General features: G+C 39.6%; 2 protein-coding genes across 2 annotated transcripts; one reads left to right on the top strand and one right to left on the bottom strand.

Annotated features, from left to right (window-relative positions):
• The first annotated feature begins 4,991 nt into the window (after window positions 1–4,991).
• Window positions 4,992–10,440, top strand: LOC149023804 (zinc finger (C2H2 type) family protein). Its single transcript, XM_089144294.1, has 3 exons — window positions 4,992–5,273; window positions 5,366–5,428; window positions 10,195–10,440. Exons 1-3 carry the CDS (start codon window positions 5,080–5,082, stop codon window positions 10,295–10,297), a joined length of 360 nt encoding a protein of 119 aa, XP_089000420.1. The 5' UTR covers window positions 4,992–5,079; the 3' UTR covers window positions 10,298–10,440.
• Window positions 10,441–12,110: 1,670 nt separating this feature from the next.
• On the bottom strand, window positions 12,111–19,397 carry ABCB1 (ATP binding cassette subfamily B1). The gene is given in 11 exon segments (XM_089144293.1): window positions 12,111–14,115; window positions 14,117–14,218; window positions 14,320–15,034; window positions 15,159–15,532; window positions 16,569–16,792; window positions 16,919–17,235; window positions 17,324–17,583; window positions 17,789–17,989; window positions 18,082–18,257; window positions 18,351–18,405; window positions 18,489–19,397. Coding segments are annotated over 11 exon segments (4,080 nt in total). The 5' UTR covers window positions 18,942–19,397; the 3' UTR covers window positions 12,111–12,912.
• Between the last annotated feature and the right edge of the window lie 1,432 nt (window positions 19,398–20,829).

Below are 20,829 nucleotides of genomic sequence, written 5' to 3'. Positions count from 1 at the left end.
ATCAATGAAATTAACTCTTAAAGAAAGAAAATCTCCCGTGTGATTCTTGATGGACAATTTTTGTTGTTGGATGGGTTGATTATGGGAGCTGATTTCAGGATCAATCGCCAACAGGGAGGATTGTCAAATGGGTCCAATGAATTTTGTGGCAAGGTTTCATCCATTTTATCACAAGCACTGAATTTAGGATGGATTTTGACTTCTCTAGCATTCAAGTCCACTGTTGTTACTAATCCTTATTTGCATGCCTTCTAGAGAAAGGTTTTAATTTTTGGAAGAGTTTTGCATTGCCATACCTGTGGGAAGGCCTAATTATTTAGAAGGTCCTGCACCATAAGAGACCTTGAGAGTTTTCAAAAACCATCGCTTGATTCTAGTGTGTATGTTAGGGTTGAAGCATAGAGAGGACTTCATATGATTAATTGTTTGACTAGATGCTTGGCATGCACTCCTTAATACTATACACACTAGACAATCTCACTTGTGAAAATGGGATTATATCTTGTTCTTATCCTGATACCTCTCACCCTTTCTTCTCTTTCCTCACTCGATTTCAATTGTACTAGGCCAAGAGAGCAAATAACAAACAAGGCTGGTGTGAGGGGATCACCTTGTCTAATTTCCCTCTCAGAAACCATGGAAAACCTTTCAGCTCCATGATCAAGAAGGTGTATGAGACTGAGGTAACCGCATTCATAATCATGTCCACCACTTCAACACTAAACCCTAGTTTAGATAATAATGCAACCATATATCTCCACTCCATCCGATCATATGCTCTTTTCATATTCAGTTTTTAGGCCACCAAAGCCTTCTTCCCTTTCTTCCTTTTTCTAATATAATGAAATGCCTCATATGCCTTAAAAACATTATCAAATATGAATCTTCCATGAAAATGCTGAGTAAGAAGAAGGTACTATAGTAGGTAGCAAATCATTCATTCTTGTTGCAATTATCTTGTGACAACCCTGACAGCAACTGTACAAACTAATAGGCCGAAAGTTTTTCACCGTTTTTTGGGCTTTCTGTTTTCGGTATAAGGCATACCAAGGTGTCATTGCTACCTTCAGGAAGAGCACCTGTAGAAAAGAAATTGTGCACAAAAGCAAACAAATATACACATACTATCCCAAAATTTTTGAAAAAATAGGGGAGGGAAACCACCCACACCCAGACTCTTTGTTTGCTTCATAGCGAATAAAGCATCCTTAATTTCCTCCTTATTTGGTTGTTTCAATAGTGTCTCATTTTGTTCAGCCATCACTATAGCATCATATCATGAAGTACTTCATTAAGATCTTCATCTGTAACATCTTTGGAAGTAAACAATGTAGCATAGTAATAAGAGAAAGTATCATAAATTTCTGCTTCTAAAGAGCTCCATTCCCCTGTTGCAGTTTGAACTTTTAACACTCTATTTCTTCTCCTCCGCATATCTGTTGAGGCATGAAAAAAAGATGTGTTTTTTTCCCTCCTATATGTAGTCATTGTAGTCTGGATTTTTGTTTCCAAAAGACCTCTTCACACTTTAGTAATTCGTCTAACTTCTTACTCAGCATTTCCTCCTGATACTGTGATGCTTCTTCCACGGATAACCCCTGTAGATGTGACAATCCCTCCGATCTTCAAAGCCAACTAGGAACCAAAATAGAATGTCATTGGGTATGGCATGAAATTGACAACAGAAGTTAGCATGAATAAAATTCCAAGCCCTGTTGTCCCTCCAGGGTTCTAACAATAACATATTTCCTGAAACTAACCATGGAGATTCTTCTATAAGATTAAACATATCTTGTTCATGTTCGAATTGGAAGATAAGTTTGTTGTCCTCCATTGGACTCACCTCAACAGTTATCACTGCATTCCATGCTCGGGCGAGTGCTTCATACACTGCTTGTTGATGGTAAAATTTACTTGCTAATAAAAAAACCTACTAGAGCATTGGTGTGGGCTTCATTAGCTTGATTTTCTACCTCATCGTTGACATCTAAGCCTTCATCATCCAAAAGTATCACTTCATGAAATCTTCGTCTCCGATCCCCTCTATTAGGATTTGGATGTCACCCTCAACACGGCCTTTTCTGAGGGTAGAACATTGTGAGATCTTGATCTAATATTCTAAGCCACCAAATTATCTTACGCTAGAGAGACACTTGCAAGGGAAAACTTTTACTCACATAGGAGGAAACTCTAACTCACAAAGGAGAAAAACTTTTGAAACTTTTTTACATACTACCTAGCATTATATTATATCATCATGATAGAGATCTCTGCAGAGATTCCGATCTCGATTCTCTACCGAGATCTCGATCCAAAGGCCCATGTTGTATTGCTTAGTGGTTTATCACATTTATTGCACTGAACCCAAGCAAAATTCCCATTTGGCTAACCCATTAGTACATAAATTAGTTATTATTTCATTTTCTTTTGGCTTGCATGCATAGTTCTAGTTTTGAATTTCCAATTTGAAATCGGAAAAATTATTTATGCCTTCTTATACTATACTTTAATTATTATCTTTTTTTTTTTTTTCTTAGGTAAATATCACTTACCTCCCTTCTTAGCTGGACAAATATCACTTACACCCCCTCTTAGTTGGATAATATCACTTACCTCCCCTCTTACCTAGCAAATATATCAAACACCTCCCCTTTGTTAACTTTCTCGGTTAAATTTAACTTTTACCATTAAATATTTTTCTAAAATTTCAAACTACCTTTGGCTAAAAATATTTTTTTATTTTAAATCCTAAATTATCGTAATCACCCTAACAGTTAAACTACTAAATTACCCTCAATTAAAATAATTATTAAAACCAAAACACCATAGTTAAATTTTAAATTATATTAAATTACTAAAAGCCCAACATACCTTTTTTTTTTTTTTTTTTTTTTCAAACAATTAAAAAAAAACCCAGAATAGTAGTACGTATTTTATCAACATACCCTTATTAAAGATTTAGGTTTTAACTATAGTGCTTTGGTTTTTCATAATTATTTTAATTGAGGGTAATTTAGTAGTTTAACTGTGACGATGATTACGATAATTTATGATTTAAAATAAAAAAATATTTTTAGCCAAGAGTAGTTTGGGATTTTAGAAAAATATTTAACGGTATAAGTTAAATCTAACTGAGAAAGTTAACAGAGGGGAGGTGTTTGATATATTTGCTAGGTAAGAGGGGAGGTAAGTGATATTATCCAACTAAGAGGGGGTGTAAGTGCTATTTGTCCAGCTAAGAGGGGAGATAAATGATATTTACTCAATTATTAATCTAATCTTAGAAATTAATTTGACTATATACCTATTGTTTATTTTTACTTATTTACTTGTTTATGTCATCTCATTATAATCCGGCTATTTGAAATCCACAATTACTAGAACATAAGATTAAAAGTGACATTCTAAGTGGTTTTTCTAGATGAATCTTTTGGTTTGTTAATTGTCAACAAAGGCTAAAATAAATATTATATATCCAACTTTAGTCGTTTTTTAGAATAAAGTGGACAATAATAATTTTATATAGAGTAAATTTGGATCAATTATTAAGCTATAATATAGGATTAGGGATGTCAATGGCACGCGGTTTCGATTGGGCTTAACAGTTTCAGGTTAAAAAACACCCTACCCGACTACCGGTTTTGGGCCCGTTTGTGTGTTTGGTGCGGTTTGGATTTGGGCTAATGGTCCATACTCGGGTTGACTAATGCTTTGGGCTAACATTTTATGGTATACAAGAAAAAGAACAAAAAGAAATAGTTGAGCATCTTGCGACAAAAATCAAAATTCTATGGAAAGCAAAATTGCTATTGATCAATTCCCATTAAAAAGTAAAAAGTCATTCCACATGGTAAAAATTTCACCTATCTTATATAAATCAAGAATTCAGATACTAAGTAGTAACATATAAGAAACTGCAAGCTCAGTCCTTAGGCTCCAATGAATAGTCTTCCTAAAACAAATCTTCAAACAAAAAATTATTTTAAATTCTAACTTGTGCTATGATTAATTGTCTTGAAATTGAGTTATTGTTTTGTGAGAATGTTGATTTTTCTCCTATTCTATGAAATATGTCTCTTTTTTTGAGTTGGTATTTAGCTTGATATGCAAAGAAATACCTCTAGCTTGGATAAATATTTACTTAATTTAAACAAACTTAGTACTTTCAATTGAACATTCATACTTAATCCTTCTAATTGTCCTTTATAAGTAGTAGAAAAATATTTGATCTTTGAATTCATGCTCAATTTTTTTGATTGTCTGTACCAATTACTTAATGATAATATGATGATTAAAATAATATTTAATGTAAAACTATAAAACCGGTTGTAAAATGTTTTATAATGGTGTCCGGATCCTCACCCCCCCCCGCCCCCCCACGCTGCTTCCCCACGGCCCCCCAACCACACAAACACGTGGGGCCCACAGATGAAAATTTGAAGTTTTATTTTTTATTTTTTTCAAAAAGTGTTTTTCACCTGTGAGCCCCATGTATTTGTGTGGTTGGGAAGCCGTCGAGTAGTCTGTGCTCCTCCGACGGGGTGAGGATCCGGACTCTTTATAATTGGTTGCGGTTTGGGTTGGTGCAGACTTTACCATCTTTAGCCCAAACACAGCCCCTTAAGGTTCATTTAGGTTGATTTGGGCTATAACGGCAGATGCAGTTCGGTTTTAATGATTCGAGCTGCAAATTGACACCCCCACTAGGAACATTAGTAAAGTATCTCAAGAGAAATAGATTGAGTGGCTTTAATTCGGCTTTCACATTTATCGGTTTTAAAAAGAAATGAAGGTTATAGATTCAACTTTCCGGGGGCTTGGCGCCCCCTCGGCTATAAATAAACTCTCGGGGCGGGCGGGGGATGCCCGCTATAAAAAATAATAATAATGAAGGTTCGGTTTTTATGGTGAACCAAATCAAAACCAAACCGTTTCATCTGAACCGAACGTATAAACATCCTTATGACGCGCTGGGAGCCCGGGAATTTTTTTTTCCTTGGATAGAGTTTGCTAGGGTTTAGCTGCACAAAGTTGAAACTTGACGAAATCCGGCGCAGTTGAGCGAAAGCAGAGAAAATCATGGGTGGAAAATGTCCTCACAGGAAGGTGAAGAAGAGAAGGCTTTCTCACAAATCTGCTCGCCGAACCAAGTTCCAAATCAAAGGCGATGATGCTGTCTATGACGAGCTTCAGAAGACAGATGGGGAGCAGAAAGCTATGCCTGTCGATGAAGATCTCCCTGGGATGGGTCAATTCTATTGTATGCACTGCGAGTAAGTAGAATTTATTTACTGTTTCTGGGATTTTGATTATGTGATGTGGGTTTTGTTTACTGTGTTAAACTTTTCCGCCTTTGCTTTCTCAGCCGATACTTCTCAAGTGTCTCTGTTAGGGATGAGCACTTCAAAACAAAACGCCACAGGAAACGGTAACTTCTGTTCATTAGTATTGATAGAATTAAAATCTTTTGTTCATTTGTTTCCTGTATGAACCACGAATCTAATTGATCGTTTAGGGCAAAACCATACTCCCTGGCGTGTTTATTGTTTTACTGTAATGGCTGCAAACCCTATTCCTTGATTGTGAATACCAGTAGTACCGTGATAGCTCCCAGTAGAGAGGATTCGAGAACAAGAAAATGGATGGCTTTTATCTATGTAATTGGATACTTACTGCGACAATCAAGTATTTAGTCACTGGCATAACTTTATCTTGGATTAGAAATGCGTTTGGAAAACTCTTTTAAGTCCATAACTTGTTGAATTTTGTATTGAATAGTTTTCTAGTTTTCTGTTTGACCTCACTGTAGAAGGTCTCGTTTTTTTCCTTTTTCCCAAGCTTTGGATTGGACAAGAGGTGGTTTCTACTGGTCAAGAGTGATTCTGGCCTTATACATGAAAGGGATGTTAGTAGTTTCCCTTTGTTTTTAGTTAAATGAAGAAGTGCGTTTCTGCCTTATGTGGTTCTGTTATGATTCAGAACGTTTGTTGCTCTAGTGAAGCAGTGAGATGTTGGTCGCAGAACCAACCTAGCCCTAGGTTGTGATTGTGGGTCACATCCCTCACATTTCACATCTTATTTGTCCCTCTTTGCATTCTGATCTCAAGTAACTAACTTGCACAACAGTAAGCATTAGCCCATATCAAGATATATAGCCCCCAGTTGCTTTTTGATAGTGACACCATTAGATTGAGCAACTATTTTTTTTTGGTTGCTCCCTGAAGTCAAAATCTTTGTGATATGTGGTTGTAGTGAAATTTATGATTTTACAGAATGAAAAACTATCATCCCATTCAATCTGGTTTGGAAGCTCTCTCTCCAACTGTTTGGGAGGAGTAACATGAAGCTCAGAATTATGGGTGTATTTGATGTTCCCAAAAAAAATGGAATTTATCTATTGTCAATTCTATAAATGCCCCGGGAGTGAACCAAGGGCCGGGGCCACCGGGGGGCGCCCGCGGCCCCGGGCCGCGCCCCTGGGGGCTTTGTTGTTGTTGTCAAGAGATTTAAAAAAAATAAAAAGAAGTAAATTTCTAAAATTCCTAGAGCAACAGGGTATTTGTTGATCTCTGACTGCAACCCGTAGAATCTGAGATTCTATTCTTGTATATAAGCTGGATCAACCAGCCCAACTGTGAGCCCCTTTATCTATCCTAGTTGAGGCCTGACCCTGTCTCGAGGCCTAAAAGATCCAACACTGACCTGCTGTCAGAACAGGGGCTGATCCTAGTTGGTGCTGACCATGGGAAGGAGGAGGGAGATGTAGGGGCCAGGATAGGCTGGTGAGATGTAGAAAGGAGAATAGAAAGAAAAAGAGAGAAAAGGAAGAAGAAGATGGGCGGGTGGGCCCAAGTCTCATCTCTAGCCTGGCGCCGCCCCGGATCAGGGTGCATTAATGTTGCGAAGCTGCAAATCTAATTAAAAGCCACCTTCTCACAATATAACTGTCATGTGATCTATTGATTCATGCAAGATTGTCACAACCCAAGCCTGGAAGGGCTATGATCAATGATTCCTTGAGCCAATATCTCATAGATTCTTGAGTAAAAGTAAATTCCATAGATTTCCCATACAAACATAGCACAAGAAGAGGGGGGGGGGAAACCCTTGTATTGGGAAATTTAAATCAAAGTCCATAGTCCATCATGGTTACTATTGATTTAGACAACAGATCAATGTGTAGCAGCAAGAACGAGTCCCATGAGGCAGGCTGGTCAGATGATGTGGCAAGTTTTGTTGGAGAGAAGGATCCAAGACAGAATATGGGGACAGCTTGATGGAGTACACCATATGGACAACATTGTTCCTATTTTTACTTTGGTAATTTAGTTTACCCTGTTTCCATTTTAGCTATTTTGGTTTACCCTGTTCCATTTTAGCTATTTTGGTTTACCCTGTTCCATTTTAGCTGTTTTAGTTTATCCTGTTTCTATTTTGGTCGGTTGTTTGGTTGTTGGACATTGGGTAGTTTCTAGATTCAGTTTTAGCAAAGTAGGTAGTATTAGTTTATAGTTTTAGATCTCTCTTTAAGTTTTGAATTATCAGCTTTCTTTATTTTTGAAAAGCGCATGCTTATGTAATTATTTTATGTTTTGACTTGACTGTAATGCATCCAAACACAAGGTCACTTAGTGTTGGATGAGTTATCTGTTTATCCATTTGATGATGCAATGCTTTTGTTTGATAACAACATTATGTTTTACCCACCTAGCCGACAATAACTTCATTTGATCACATAGAGCTCCATTTGATGATGGGACCATATTGTGTTTTAGGTGTTTTTTATATGTTATGGATCTTCATGTGTTTTGGTTGGTGCCAGATGTTTCACTTAGGTTTTAAATGAATGATACCGGATACTTTACTTATTTAGTGTGGTTTAGCCTAGTAGAAGCCTTTGCAACCATTGCCTGGACAGAGTAGAGAAGGAGGTGGGTCAGGATGGCATGAATAGCATGGATTGTAGACTTGCAGCAAACAGGTCAGATTGTGTTGGGGTGCGACCTACATAACTTGCTTATGTGACCTAATGAAAGTTTCTGGTAGAGAGGAAGAAACTTGCAATATTTTAGCTACTCATGGTTATATAGGCTGATAGGTCTTCTTTCAGTATGTTTACTATTCTCAACAATCTTCATTCTCTAATGTTTTTTCCGTGCTGCTTGGCCTAGAGCAGGTATGTGGCTCACTCTTTTGGGTACTAGCACCACGGTTTTCAAATAATAAGTACAAGTGAATTGAGATTCCTTAGGGTCTTGTCTTTTTCCAGGTAAAAATCATATGAAAGAAAAAGGAAAAGCTTGCCTTCCATGTGGAATGGAGTGAATTGATCATTTTACCATCATTTTTATACACCCTCTCTACTAGTTGAGGGTCCCTTACTCCCCTTCCTCATGTATCACACCCATCCACCCGCTTTAATGCCCAGGGCAAAGGAATATCTCCACAGTGGGGGAAGGAGAAATACTTCTGAAGGGAAAATTTCCGGATAAAGTTATGTGTAAAAATAAAATAAAAATAAAATTAAAGTTTTAAAGTAAGGCCCTTTTCCTAGTAGTTACAACTGGAAACCAACTAGGCCTTTGGGAAAATCGACTTCTGCACGTAAGCATGCAAAGCTTCTTCATCTAATAAAGTTTGGCTCTGACTTTGACTTTGGTTACCACCCTTCTGATTCAAGTTAGCCTGGAAAATAAGTTATATTAGTATCTGACCTGGCAGCATAGGCTATGTCAGCACTCTATCTTCTCTTGACTCCGATTGACAAACCATTTCCCACTCTCCCCTTTGGCTGGCTGCTCTTTCATTTATAACATTGCAAAGGTAGGTGCCTGTTACACATGCTCAGCCATAAGCTGGCAATGAATAAGCCCCCCCTTCTTTCTCTCTCCCTCCTGATCTGACCCGTCAATTTGTCGTGTGGAAAATGGAGAAAATAATTTTTTATTCTTTCTATGTGGTGTATCTCTGTGGGTATTTTCCCTGATCCATTTGTGTATATGGCTTATCCTTTCAAATAACCTGAATTATAGAGTTGGTATATGGATGAACATTACTTCGTGGAACTTTTCCGATTGATATTCATTGAATTTAGTCAGATCCAGGGTTTTCAAAGCGTTCACTTAGGTGGTTAGGTGGTTTTTCAACCGCTTTATTTGCCACTGTTTTGTTGATATGCAGTTTTTCAACCTGCTTTTTCTCCTAATCGTTGCTGCTTGGTCTCCTAAACGCCAAAGTGGTCGCTTTTTCGACATTTTGTATATATATATATATATATTTGAATCAAATTTATTATACAAAGCCACATATGAATTTAATAGTTAATCATTTCGGAATCAAGAATCAATGAGTCATTAGATGGACAAGACACTTTAGTTGGCATCACATTATTAGAGGTAAATAAAAATGTAAAATTACTACTTTCATTTTCATACTTATAATTTGATATAGTTCATAGTCATATGTTATGATGCTTGATGAGATGAACTTATGTTTGTGCTCTTTTTTTGATGATCTTTTATAATTATGATTCTTGTATGCTTGCTTTTTTTGGATGATTGTAATTCTTGAACCTTGTTTTAGCTTATAATAGAAATTTCTCAGTTTAAAAGTAGTTGTATTGAAAAAAATTAACCAAACCGCTTTGGTCGCCTTGCCGCCTTGACAACCATGGTCGGATCTCTATATTGGATACTTAGCTTTAAAGGCTTGTGTTGTAGCAAAATAATTGATGTAATACTTTTATGTTGCTTATGTTAGTCACCCATGCATTCCCTACCTTCTTCTTGATCCTCTTAGGGCTTGAAATCAAGAGCCATAACTCTCTTCCATGTAGTGTCTGGGTACATATTTGTCTCTCAACATCTTAGCTGTTGGGCTGAAATTTGCCAGATCATGGGAGGTAATAAACTTGTGTGATCATTTTGAACAGCCATTCCAACTGCCACTTGGGTCTACAGGCAAATCCATAAGACTTTTAATGACTCCTTAACCAACCAACCCCCCCCCCCCTCCCTAAAAAAAAATAAAAATAAAAATAATAATAATTAATAATAAACAGAAAATTTAGGTAGGCAGGCATGCTGTCAGATCTCACCTGGTGTAAAGGAATGTTATTGATCAACCATACGATACTTTTTATCAGTAAATTGTTTGTCTCCTTGACTAATTGGTACATTTACACTGATCATGCAGGTTAAAGCTAATGATGGGACCTGCGCCACATACACAACTAGATGCAGACTTGGCTGCTGGAATGGGAATGCCGGACAATGGTCCAAAGTTGATGTCAATGTGAGCGGTTCAGTTTGTTTTTGAAGTTGAAGATGTTTGGCCTTTGTAGTGATAGTCCATCAATGCACTGTACAATGCTTGATAATGGTTCGTTGGACCGCTCAGAGTGGTCCTCCTTTAATTCTATTTGCACTCTCTTCCATAGTATGTGCTGTCCTGATCTGGATTTTTATCCGCTCCGGTTCTGACACGGTCCAGTTTCCTACTGTTGACCGTTAGATTGTGGACATCTGTTTTATTCTGATCGTATGGTTACGATTATTTCAACTCTTAACCAATTCATCCCTACTTTTCTCTCTCTTGTTTCGGGTGCCTGTGGTTTCCTTCCTCACCTCCGGCAACACCGATTCAACCAACGCACGACCACCGTTGCCACCGTCGGACACCAAGGGATGAGTACCATAGATTATTGGGTGGGAAGGAGGTGGTGATTGTGGTGGAACCAACAAATCAGTGTTGGAATAGTTACCCGCGGAGGGTTTCCAAATAGAGAAGATGAAGATGCAGGGAAAGTAGATTTTCTTTTTAAATTGTTGTTGGGTTTTCTTCTTTGTCATAACAAAATGAAAATCTCGGTTGAAATTCGGAGAAGTAAATAGAAGGGCAGAAGTAAGAAAGAGAAGCCAAATCTGAAGAAAAAAACAGAGAAACCAGAAACACAAGCAAGTCAAGAAGAAACTAAAAACCCCATTTTTGAGAACCAAAATCTCTCAGCTTCCAGAGTAAAAATGGGCTACTTATGGGAAAAAACACACGCAGCCCAAGTTTTCAGCAAACATGGAGATGGAGGAAAGAAAAATACTGATAGGGAAAAAGGATTTTAGTGTTCCAGATCTCCCTCCCCGTAATTCGCTTGACTGCTCCTCTTGGAGTTTTTCTCGAGTTTGGATGCCAGGTTAGTCTTTGTTTCCAAAATTTTCAGATCTACAGTGCAAGAAAAATTAGCACAACATTCCCTCCCAAGCATTACGATGTGGTTGTTTCTGCTTCACCCATGCATCAAAAGAGAACTCCTGTAAGGGTTGGTATGCACAAATCAACCCCAAAACATGCCCCTTCAAACCACACAAATCCAAGCAAGTTAATCAAAAAAATTTCCATCTCTTTTCTCGCCCAAATCGTCGCTCTACTCTCTCCCTCCTAGATCGAGTCTCAAGTGCTCAAAATCAATAGGTGTTGCCGGAGCTGAAGAGAGAGACCGTCATCGGCGTTGCCAAAGGTGAGGAGGGAGACCGCAGGCACCCAAAACAAGAGAGAGAAAAGTAAGGATGAAGTGGTTAAGAGTTAAAAGAATCGTAACCATACGATCAGAATAAAACAGATGTCCACGATCTAACGGTCAACAGTAGGAAACTGGACCGTGTCAGTACCGGAGCGGATAAAAATCCGTCCTGATCTTGGTTTCTTTCCTTAACACTGAACATTCAAAACTATGCTTTAAGTCAGCCAGCCTGACTCTTAACATCTATTTTGCTGTGGACTCCCAAGCTGCCCTGCTCAGGTACTAGTCGCCAGCACCTGTGCCATTTTAAGATTGTCAGCGTCATCTGATTAGCGTTCATGGCTTTCAGTGGTTGTTCTTGTCAGATATGGACTAATCTGAGCTGGAAACAGAGATGACTGATGGAATACGGTTGCACAGCTGCTGTGCGGCAGCCCAACTTAATTTCACTAGTTTAAGAAGCAGTTTGAGAGATAATCTCTATTTAATAGGGAATCTCTGTTACTGTATTGTAACAATTAAATCGTTCAAGAATTTGTTAATTGGACGTGAATTGGTAGGATCTGCATCAATCATGGCTGATTCGGATTCTCCAGTTTTAGAAACTACCCGTAGGTCCCCACCCTGTGCACAGTGGGAGGATTGAGTTCATCAGAAGGCAACAGTTCCAGATTTAGCTCTCGGCTTGTGCAGTGTTGAATCTTACTTTGTTGCTTGTCAGGACCTTGGACCCTACTTGATCTTGACCCTGACCTGCATTTTTATTCAAAACCACATGGTCATATCATCATCCGGAATCTGTCTCCTCCCGTGAATGATTGGATACAATATAAAGTGAAGGGGCCGCCTACTCAGGGAAAAGGATCGAACATATATCATTTTAAGATAAACCCTCCACACGGTTATCTTGGGCCACCAGACAATGCTCATGACTTGGTGACAACAGCTGCCAGAACACATCCCCATCTCTCCCTGTTAAGACAAAGACAAATCATATGCACGAGGGGTGCCCTTTTCTTAACTTAGTAATATCCTTATTTATGTTCTTGTTCACGTTATTTAAGGTGGATTTTCTTCACCCACGGCCAAAGGAGAATTCCTTAACTGATAGTTTAATGAACTATTCTCACAAAATTAGTTGATGGGGCTAGTTGAATCATGAGGGTGTTTGTGAATTTCAAAAAGGAAGAAAGGTTAATGGATATAATAGGACATATATTTAGTGACGACACAGGGTGAAAACTTATAATACACATATTCCATATTTTTACCCAATTAGGCAAGAAATAGCCAAAAAACAGAGGGAGGAATAGAAAAGATGGAGAAGAACTAACAAGGCATCCAAATTTACTCAAATACTCAAGAGCCTCATTTGGGTTGGGAATTGAGAATTAAAATCAACCTTGCTCCTCTCTTGGAGCAGGGTTGGTGGTGGTGGTGGTGGTATACGAAGTAGAACCTGCTGCCATTCCCATTGTGACTGCCTGCCCATGTGAAAACCGCTGCAGCTGTATCATGCGTGCATAGCACCCGTCAGGGTGATGTTTCAAGAGATGCGAGTGCGACCCTTGCTCTGCCACCTTCCCGTCATCTATCACTGCTATCACATGAGCATTCCTTATTGTTGACAGCCTATGTGCCACAATGATGGTGGTCTTCCCTGAACAAGCTTTCTCGAGTGACTCTTGTACACATCTCTCAGACTCTGCATCTAGTGCACTTGTTGCCTCATCTAGCAACATCACTTCTGCTTTCCTCACGAACCCACGAGCTATGGCAATCCTCTGTCTCTGCCCACCAGATAATTGGACACCTCTTTCACCCACCCAAGTCTTGTATCCCTCTGGAAGAGCTGATATGAACTTGTGGGCATTTGCTAATGTGGCAGCCTCAATGATTTCTGCCTCAGTTGCAGACTCACGCCCATATGCAATGTTGTCAGCTATGGTTGCAGCAAAAAGGCAAGGCTCTTGAGGCACCATTGCCATGTGTTGCCTTAGTGACTTCAGATTGTATTTCCGAATGTCTTTTCCATCGATCAATATCCGTCCAGACGATGGCTCATAGAATCGTTGTATTAGAGCTATGACAGAGCTCTTACCACATCCACTTGGGCCAACAAGGGCCAGTGTCTTGCCTGCACGGGCACGGAGTGTGAGGTCCCGGAAGATTTGTGCATCAGGGCGAGAAGGGTATGCAAAATCTACATGTTTGAATTCGACTTCTCCTCTAAGTTTGTCAGGGACAAGAGCGGCATCGGGTTCATCAGGATCAATTTCAGTCTTGCGATCGAGAAGATCAAAAACAGACCGCATCGCACGACCTCCCTTAATGAAGTCAGGAGCAAGAGTCAGTGTCTCAGCCGCACCATTTGCAGACACCATGAGAACCATGAAGACTCGAATTGTCTTGGAGAAATCAGAGATGCCATGTTTAACAAGCCAGGAGGCATACCATAGACCAAGTGCATAGGAGGCATAAAGTGAGAACTGGGCTATGCCAAAGCCACTTCCAGCAATCTGGCCTTTCCAAAAGCATCGTTTCAATGGTTTCTCAAGGTTTGAGGAGAAAAGGCCTACAATCTTTGCTTCTGAATTGAAAGGCAGCAACTGTTCTGACATTGCCCACAGCCTCACCTGCAAGCTGTGTAGCCTTGGAATGGGCAGCTTCTAAGTCACCTGAGAAGCCTGTCATGAACATTTTCTGCAACATAACAGTTTTGTTTAGAATTAATTCCTTCCCAAAGTTGGCTTGCTGAACAATGAATTGATGAGGTGCTATTAGAAGTTCACAATATAACAAACCTGTAGAACAGTGGCAGCAACAACAACAGGGAATACAGCAATAAGGACAAGAGCCAGACGCCACTGTAGTACAAACCCTGCAGTGCAAGCAACAAGCATGAGGGCTGAGTTTTGCATAATCACAGAAATTCTGTCTCCAATTGCTGATCGAACATTGTTGGCATCAAGTGCCAACCTGGCTGCAATCCTTGCACTCTCATTCTCTTCACGGTCAAACCATGCCACTTCATTTTTCAGTACAGCTGCCAGCATCTTCTCCCTCACCCGCTTAGTAAGGTTCTCTCCAACAACATCCCAGAAGAAATGCTGCAGAGTATTGAAGAGAAGAGCTGCTGATGAAACTCCAATCAGAAGGTAGCAGTACTTTCCAATCTCACGAATCATATAAGCATGGTCTGGGTTGTAGTAGATACTTAGTACAGCACTGAGTACATAAGCAAAGAAGGCACTTAATGAGCCACAAACAACAGAGCCAACAGAGCCAAGGAGGGCATAGACCCATTCAGGAGAGTTCATCTTAGCAAGTCTCCAGAAGGAGCTGGCCTGCTCTTTGAATGCAAGCTTCTCAAGCCTGTAATTGGGAAGTGACCCATCAAGGGAGAGGCTAAAGTCCGAGGTGGAGAAGTCAGAGAGTCGCCGTGAGTATGGTGATCGACCATATGATGAGTTCCGGGCAATTATCGGGGAGCTTACTGAGTTTCTGGCACTAGAAGGCCTGAGCCACAAAGAAATAGACAACAATGTCACGAGTTCAAGTTTTTTGCTTTGCCAAGAGTTGTGATTTTTAACTTGCAAAGGAAATTAAAAGAAGAGTTTATAGTAGTATAGAGAAGGGATACCTGGCACTACTTTTCCTAGCATTGTTAAGTGCAGTTTCATGCGCCATCTCCTGCATGCGTATGAGTTTGGCAAAGACACCATTTTCACCTTTTGCCATGAGCTCATCATGTGTCCCTATTTCGGAGACACTTCCCTGCTGAAGGACTGCAACAAGGTCAGCCTTGCGGATGGTGGAGAGACGGTGGGCAATGACAAGAGTTGTCCTCCCGATCATGAACCGGTCCAGAGCCTCCTGAACTAGTTTCTCTGATTCCGAATCCAGTGCGCTTGTTGCTTCATCCAAAAGCAGGATTGCTGGGTTCTTAAGCATTGCTCTTGCTATGGCTATCCTCTGTTTCTGACCTCCAGAGAGCTGCAGACCCCTCTCTCCCACCTGTCAATTTCGACCACATTAGACAAATAAGATCATATTTTGGTACCATTCCATGACATTCTCTAAATCCTACCTGACATGTGAGTCATCAATCGCCAAAACGAACCATGAGACATCCCCTCTCACGCTCAAAGTGGTTTGGTGTGAGGTTTCATCCAAAACTAGCATTGTATTGATCCCTGCCCTTGTTTCATCCAATCAATCTTTTCTAGGAAATTTCACCTTTTTTTCAATTCAAGCAGAGTACATCATAGTGTATACCCAAATTTCTTCTGTTTCCATTTTTTATTTCTCATAGCTTAGGGTCTCCACTACTCTGTTATCCAGACCATTTCAATTTTTTTTTTCTTCTTCTTATTATAATAATAATTGTTGCTATTAATATGAATAATTATAATTTTTATTATATCATTACTGCTGTAAATTTTCTTTTTCCTTGAAGGGTGTGACCTAGACTGCTAAATGTTTACTTCTGTTGCAGCATTTGTTTATTTCATATGGTCAGCAATTCACTTGAACGAATAAGACCATGTTTAGTTCTGCACATGTGGTGTTGTTGACTGAAATCATGTGACCTTTTTTTAATCCAAGACCCAAACACTCCTCGGATTGGCTTTTAAAATAAAATTAATAGATCAATTGAATTTAAATAAAGTTGGGCTCTGATAGTTGACCAGATGAACCATATACGAAATAATTTATAATATGAACATGAAATCCAGAGTCTTGTAAAACATGAAGGCCCTAGACCTTGATGCCATGCCTAGCTTGAAATCCAATCAAAGGAAGCCAGGAGATGAGTGAAATTTATCAATAAGAATTGCTAACAACGAATTCTAATTTCTACCCCACTTGTTGACTCTAAATGCAGCTCCCCTGGAGCCACAATCCAATTTCCAAAACTGAAAAAGAAAGATAAAGAAGGTGATCTAGATTCTTTGGAGCTTTAGGACCTTGGATCGCTGAACACTCATCTCAATCTATATTCTTAACAATAAACCCTGAACATTGGAATTATGGAAGATGATGCTCTCACCTGAGTATCATAGCCTTCAGGAAGTTTTACGATGAAAGAATGGGCATTAGCAACTCTAGCAGCCTCTTCGATCTCAACCAGGTTGGCATCTGATCTGCCCAAGAGCATATTTTCTTTAATGGTCGTCGCAAACAGTGCAGGTTCTTGGCTGACCAGACCAATCTGTTGCCTCAGCCATCGCAGGTTCAGCGTTTTAATGTCATGCCCATCCAGCAGAATTCCTCCTGCAAAATTTTCGGTTTAATGGCAACTTCAAATACACTTCTCTGTACTAAAAATAAAAAGGTAAAAGGCAAGAACCACCAAACCCAGATAAAATTCACAAACATCCTTGGAAATAGATCAATTACCTGAAGTGGGATCATAGAATCTTTCAATAAGGGAGACAACAGTGCTCTTACCAGAGCCACTGCTCCCAACCAAGGCTATGGTCTTCCCAGCAGGAACATTCAGGGAGAAGTTGCTCAGGATCTTTACATCTGGCCTAGATGGGTACGAGAAATCAACATTCTTAAGCTCAACATGGCCTGTAACAGAATCAAGTTCTAAACCCGCTTCAGAGTTCCGGTCTACACTTGGCTTGTGGTCAATGATATGGTAGACCTTTGCAGCGGCGACTTTGGCCTTCGCGAATGCTGCCATGCTTGGAGCAGATTGTCCCAAAGCCCTGAGAATGAATCCAAATTGGGATTTAGCCAACCCTAATGATAAGCGATTGAGTTAGAACTGAGATACCCAGGCGTAGAAGTACTTACAGTCCACCTATCATAACAGAGAACATCGTGGCTATGGCGAGACCTCCATTAGTGTAGTGATGCCTGACGAGGTATCCTCCATACCAGAGAAGAAGAGCGTAGCAGCAGAAAACAGTGAAGTACGTCCCACCCAGACCCAACCCTTTGGCGAGCCCAGTCTTGTAACCGATCCTCTGAGCCACACGCAACGCAGACGAGTAAGCCTGTAAGGCTCTTGATTCACCGACGAATGATAGAACTGTCCTGACTTGAACGATTGTCTGCACTTTAGCTTTACAGATCAGTCACACGCGTCATACCCAGAACACCAAAACAGATTAAACTAGGAAATGAAGAAAAATATCACTTAATCCTGTAATTTCCTTTTATCAGTAAATATAACCACCATTTTCGTACAATCTTCCCTGTCCCCTCTTCCCTATTGCAGAAACCAGGCAAGAAAAACAACTTGAATGTCTCTTGTACCTGTTCTGCGATGTTCCCTGCCTTAGACAGAGACTCTTGACTCTTGGAAGAGAGCTTGGCCAATGCAGTGGTGTGAATGCCTCCGATCAAAGCAATGAGAGGAACAACAGCGAGCGTGACAAGGGCTAATTGCCAAACAGCAGTGAAACCCACCACGAATCCAGACACAAATGTTGCCAGGTAGTGTAAAAAGTTACCCAACTGCAGAAACACAAGGGAACTAATCCAGTGACCAGTCTATTCATGGTTTAATTGGAAGCCAGAGGAAAAATAATTAGTGGGTGTTCCTCTACCTTCTCGCTAATGGCATCTTGTACCATCACGGCATCTGTGTTAATGGCAAAAACAACATCGGAGGTGCGAATCTCCGTATCAAAGAACTGCACGTCTTGGTTCAGAGCAGCTTCCAAGAACTTGATTCTCATCTTTGTTGACTGACGTTCTCCCGTCCACATCCAACACGATATCTCTGCAAGTGGTTTTAATTTTTGAAAACAGAATGAAACAGAGGAATCAAAAGACAAATGGAAGAAACAACATTCTCTGGAAAAAAACTACGTACCAGCCCAGGAAGATGCCCAAATAGCAGCTCCCACCACGAGAAAGTAGAAAGCGTACTGCAAATTCACAGACAAAGCAAATTGTTACAGAAAGAAGCTCTCCCACCTATACTTAATGAAGTCGACTCTTCAGTCATTACCTTAACGACCTCCTGAGTCATCTTATCTATGTTATTGGCGTTTGAACCGAATGAATTCACAAGATCCGCGAAGAACCGGAGAAAAATCGGCAACGCGCATCCATGAACGATGGCTCCAACCGTTCCAATGGCCATCAAAATATAATCCAACCTATCAGCAAATCTGAACAGCTCCTTGAATGCCACCGAAGAAGGAGAAGCACTGGGCTTCTCCCCTGCATCCTTGTTCGCTTCAGAAGCTTCCATTCCTCCTTTCCCACCACTTCTGTCGTCACTAGCTTCACCAACTCCTCTCTCTACCTTCTCAGCAGCTTCATTAGCTGCTTCTCCTTTATGGGTTCCTTCGCCTTCTGCTTTAAATCCTCCAGCCTCAGCTGCCACGAGCTCTAGACCCTGCATTTCAGACCATCTCCACTGCTCAATCGTCTTTATCTCTTCAGCTTCTTGTGACATTTCAAATTCTCGCTTTACAAAACGAAAACCCCTTTTGCTTTAATCCTTCTCTCTCTCTCTCTCTGTCTTTTATTCTTTCCTCTCCCTTTTTATTTAATAATTCCTTGGTTTTCTTTTCTCGTCGTTCCACATCTTCAGAGGCAAAAACTGTTTTAATCCTTTAACAGTTCTTCTGTGAAAAACAGAGAGAAAAGGACAGATGATGAGATTATTGCGTTGAAATGAGACCCGAGAAGCAAATATAGATGCTTGTTTCTCTTCTCTCATTATAAGACAAGGAAGAGAAGTAAAGGAAACTTTTCTCCGACAAAAGAACACAGTGAGTGTGAAAACTTACGAATGGTTGTTTTGACCATAGAAAAACAGAGTATGTGAAGCAATTTTCATTATAAAATAAGGGCGAGAACCCTTGAATCTGAATTTAATAACCGTCAATTTCAATCTTCTAGTTTTTTAGCTTTCTCTGCAAGTTAAACCATAAAGCCGATGAAATTCATGCATTCTCTCTCAACCCACCTCATCCCACCTCACCCCACCACATCTATGTCCTCACCCTCACCACCCTATCTCCTTTAAATATGGTCGTTACATATTCAATTTTTTTTTCATCTTTCAGTTTCAGTATAAGACAACTGTAATGAAAAGAGCAGTGAAGATGTTTCTGATAAAAAAATTTCAATTTTGAAGCGGGAATCTGGGCCCTGTCTCTGAATTTACCATTTTCTCATAGCAGTAAAGAACTCAAAACCCAGTAAACTTCCACTATTTTATCAGCAACTCTCTGCAAAATTCATCAGTGAGGATTATAACTGGATTTTGTTAAATTTATTAATGACCCAAGACTTGACTTTGTTCGAATAAGGAGGAGAAGTGAAGAAAGTGGAGAATTCCGCTAAGATTGTCAGGCTCACGCCAGCAAGATCTCCCAATATCTCCACTATTTCTTGTCTGCAAATAGTGGAAATCTTCACATCTTGTCAGAAACTACCCATTTCCCATTTCAATTGGAGCTCTCATGAAATGATCCCTAGATAAAACCCACTAATAAATTTTTATATGGAGGCCAAATGGAGTGATACAACGATTCCAAACGTCCCTTTTACTCTCAAAGTCAGCTATGGTAGCTCTTCCATTATTAAAAACTTTTGCAGGTTTCAGATCTATCTTTCTTCTTTCCACACTTTCCCTATTTTCAAATGGGAAATGGAACCTATTTTCGTACGATCAGAGAGTTAACTAAAATTGAGACTGAACATGCTTCACATTTGGAGTGATCTGAAGATTCTGAAACAAAGAAGTCTACTTTATTCACGCCTCTGCAGTTTAAAACTCTTAACTCCAGCTCTACTCCAACTTCTGATTCAGTTTAAAAAACAGAAACTTGTAAGAATGAGATCTGCCAATCTGCCATCGTTTAGATATTTTATCATTGAGTTTTAAATTCTGTTAAACAAATCAAAAGGCTGTAATTAGTCTTTAACAGTAAGAACAAAAAGGGGAAAAAAAAAAGAAAACAGGAAAGGGAAATTAATTTGAAGGTTATTATTTCCATTTCTATTCTTAGTTAGTTTCTTACCCAAACTGTAGTTTCTCTGCCATTCCACTCTCCTTTTGTTTCCACGCGTTTTGGGCTGACTACCTTGGAGTCGATAACAAAGTTGCAGGAGTTGCAGGTATACTCGGACAAAAAGAACCTTCATTGGCAAGCATATTTACTCCAATGCCACTGACTCTAGATCTACTTAAATCATAAATGGCCGTATTATTTTGGAATAAATTTTTTTTTTTTGGTTAAAATTTTGGAATAATTTTAAAGATACCCAAAGTTCCCGTGACAATATAAATGGGGTCCATTTGATAAATATTAAAAATTAATAAAAGGTAAAAA

Source organism: Hakea prostrata, chromosome 2 (genome assembly GCF_041222555.1).
Source record: "Hakea prostrata isolate BN-2017 chromosome 2, UWA_Hpros_2, whole genome shotgun sequence".
NCBI lineage: Eukaryota > Viridiplantae > Streptophyta > Magnoliopsida > Proteales > Proteaceae > Hakea > Hakea prostrata.
This window is presented reverse-complemented; position numbering and strand designations above follow the sequence as displayed.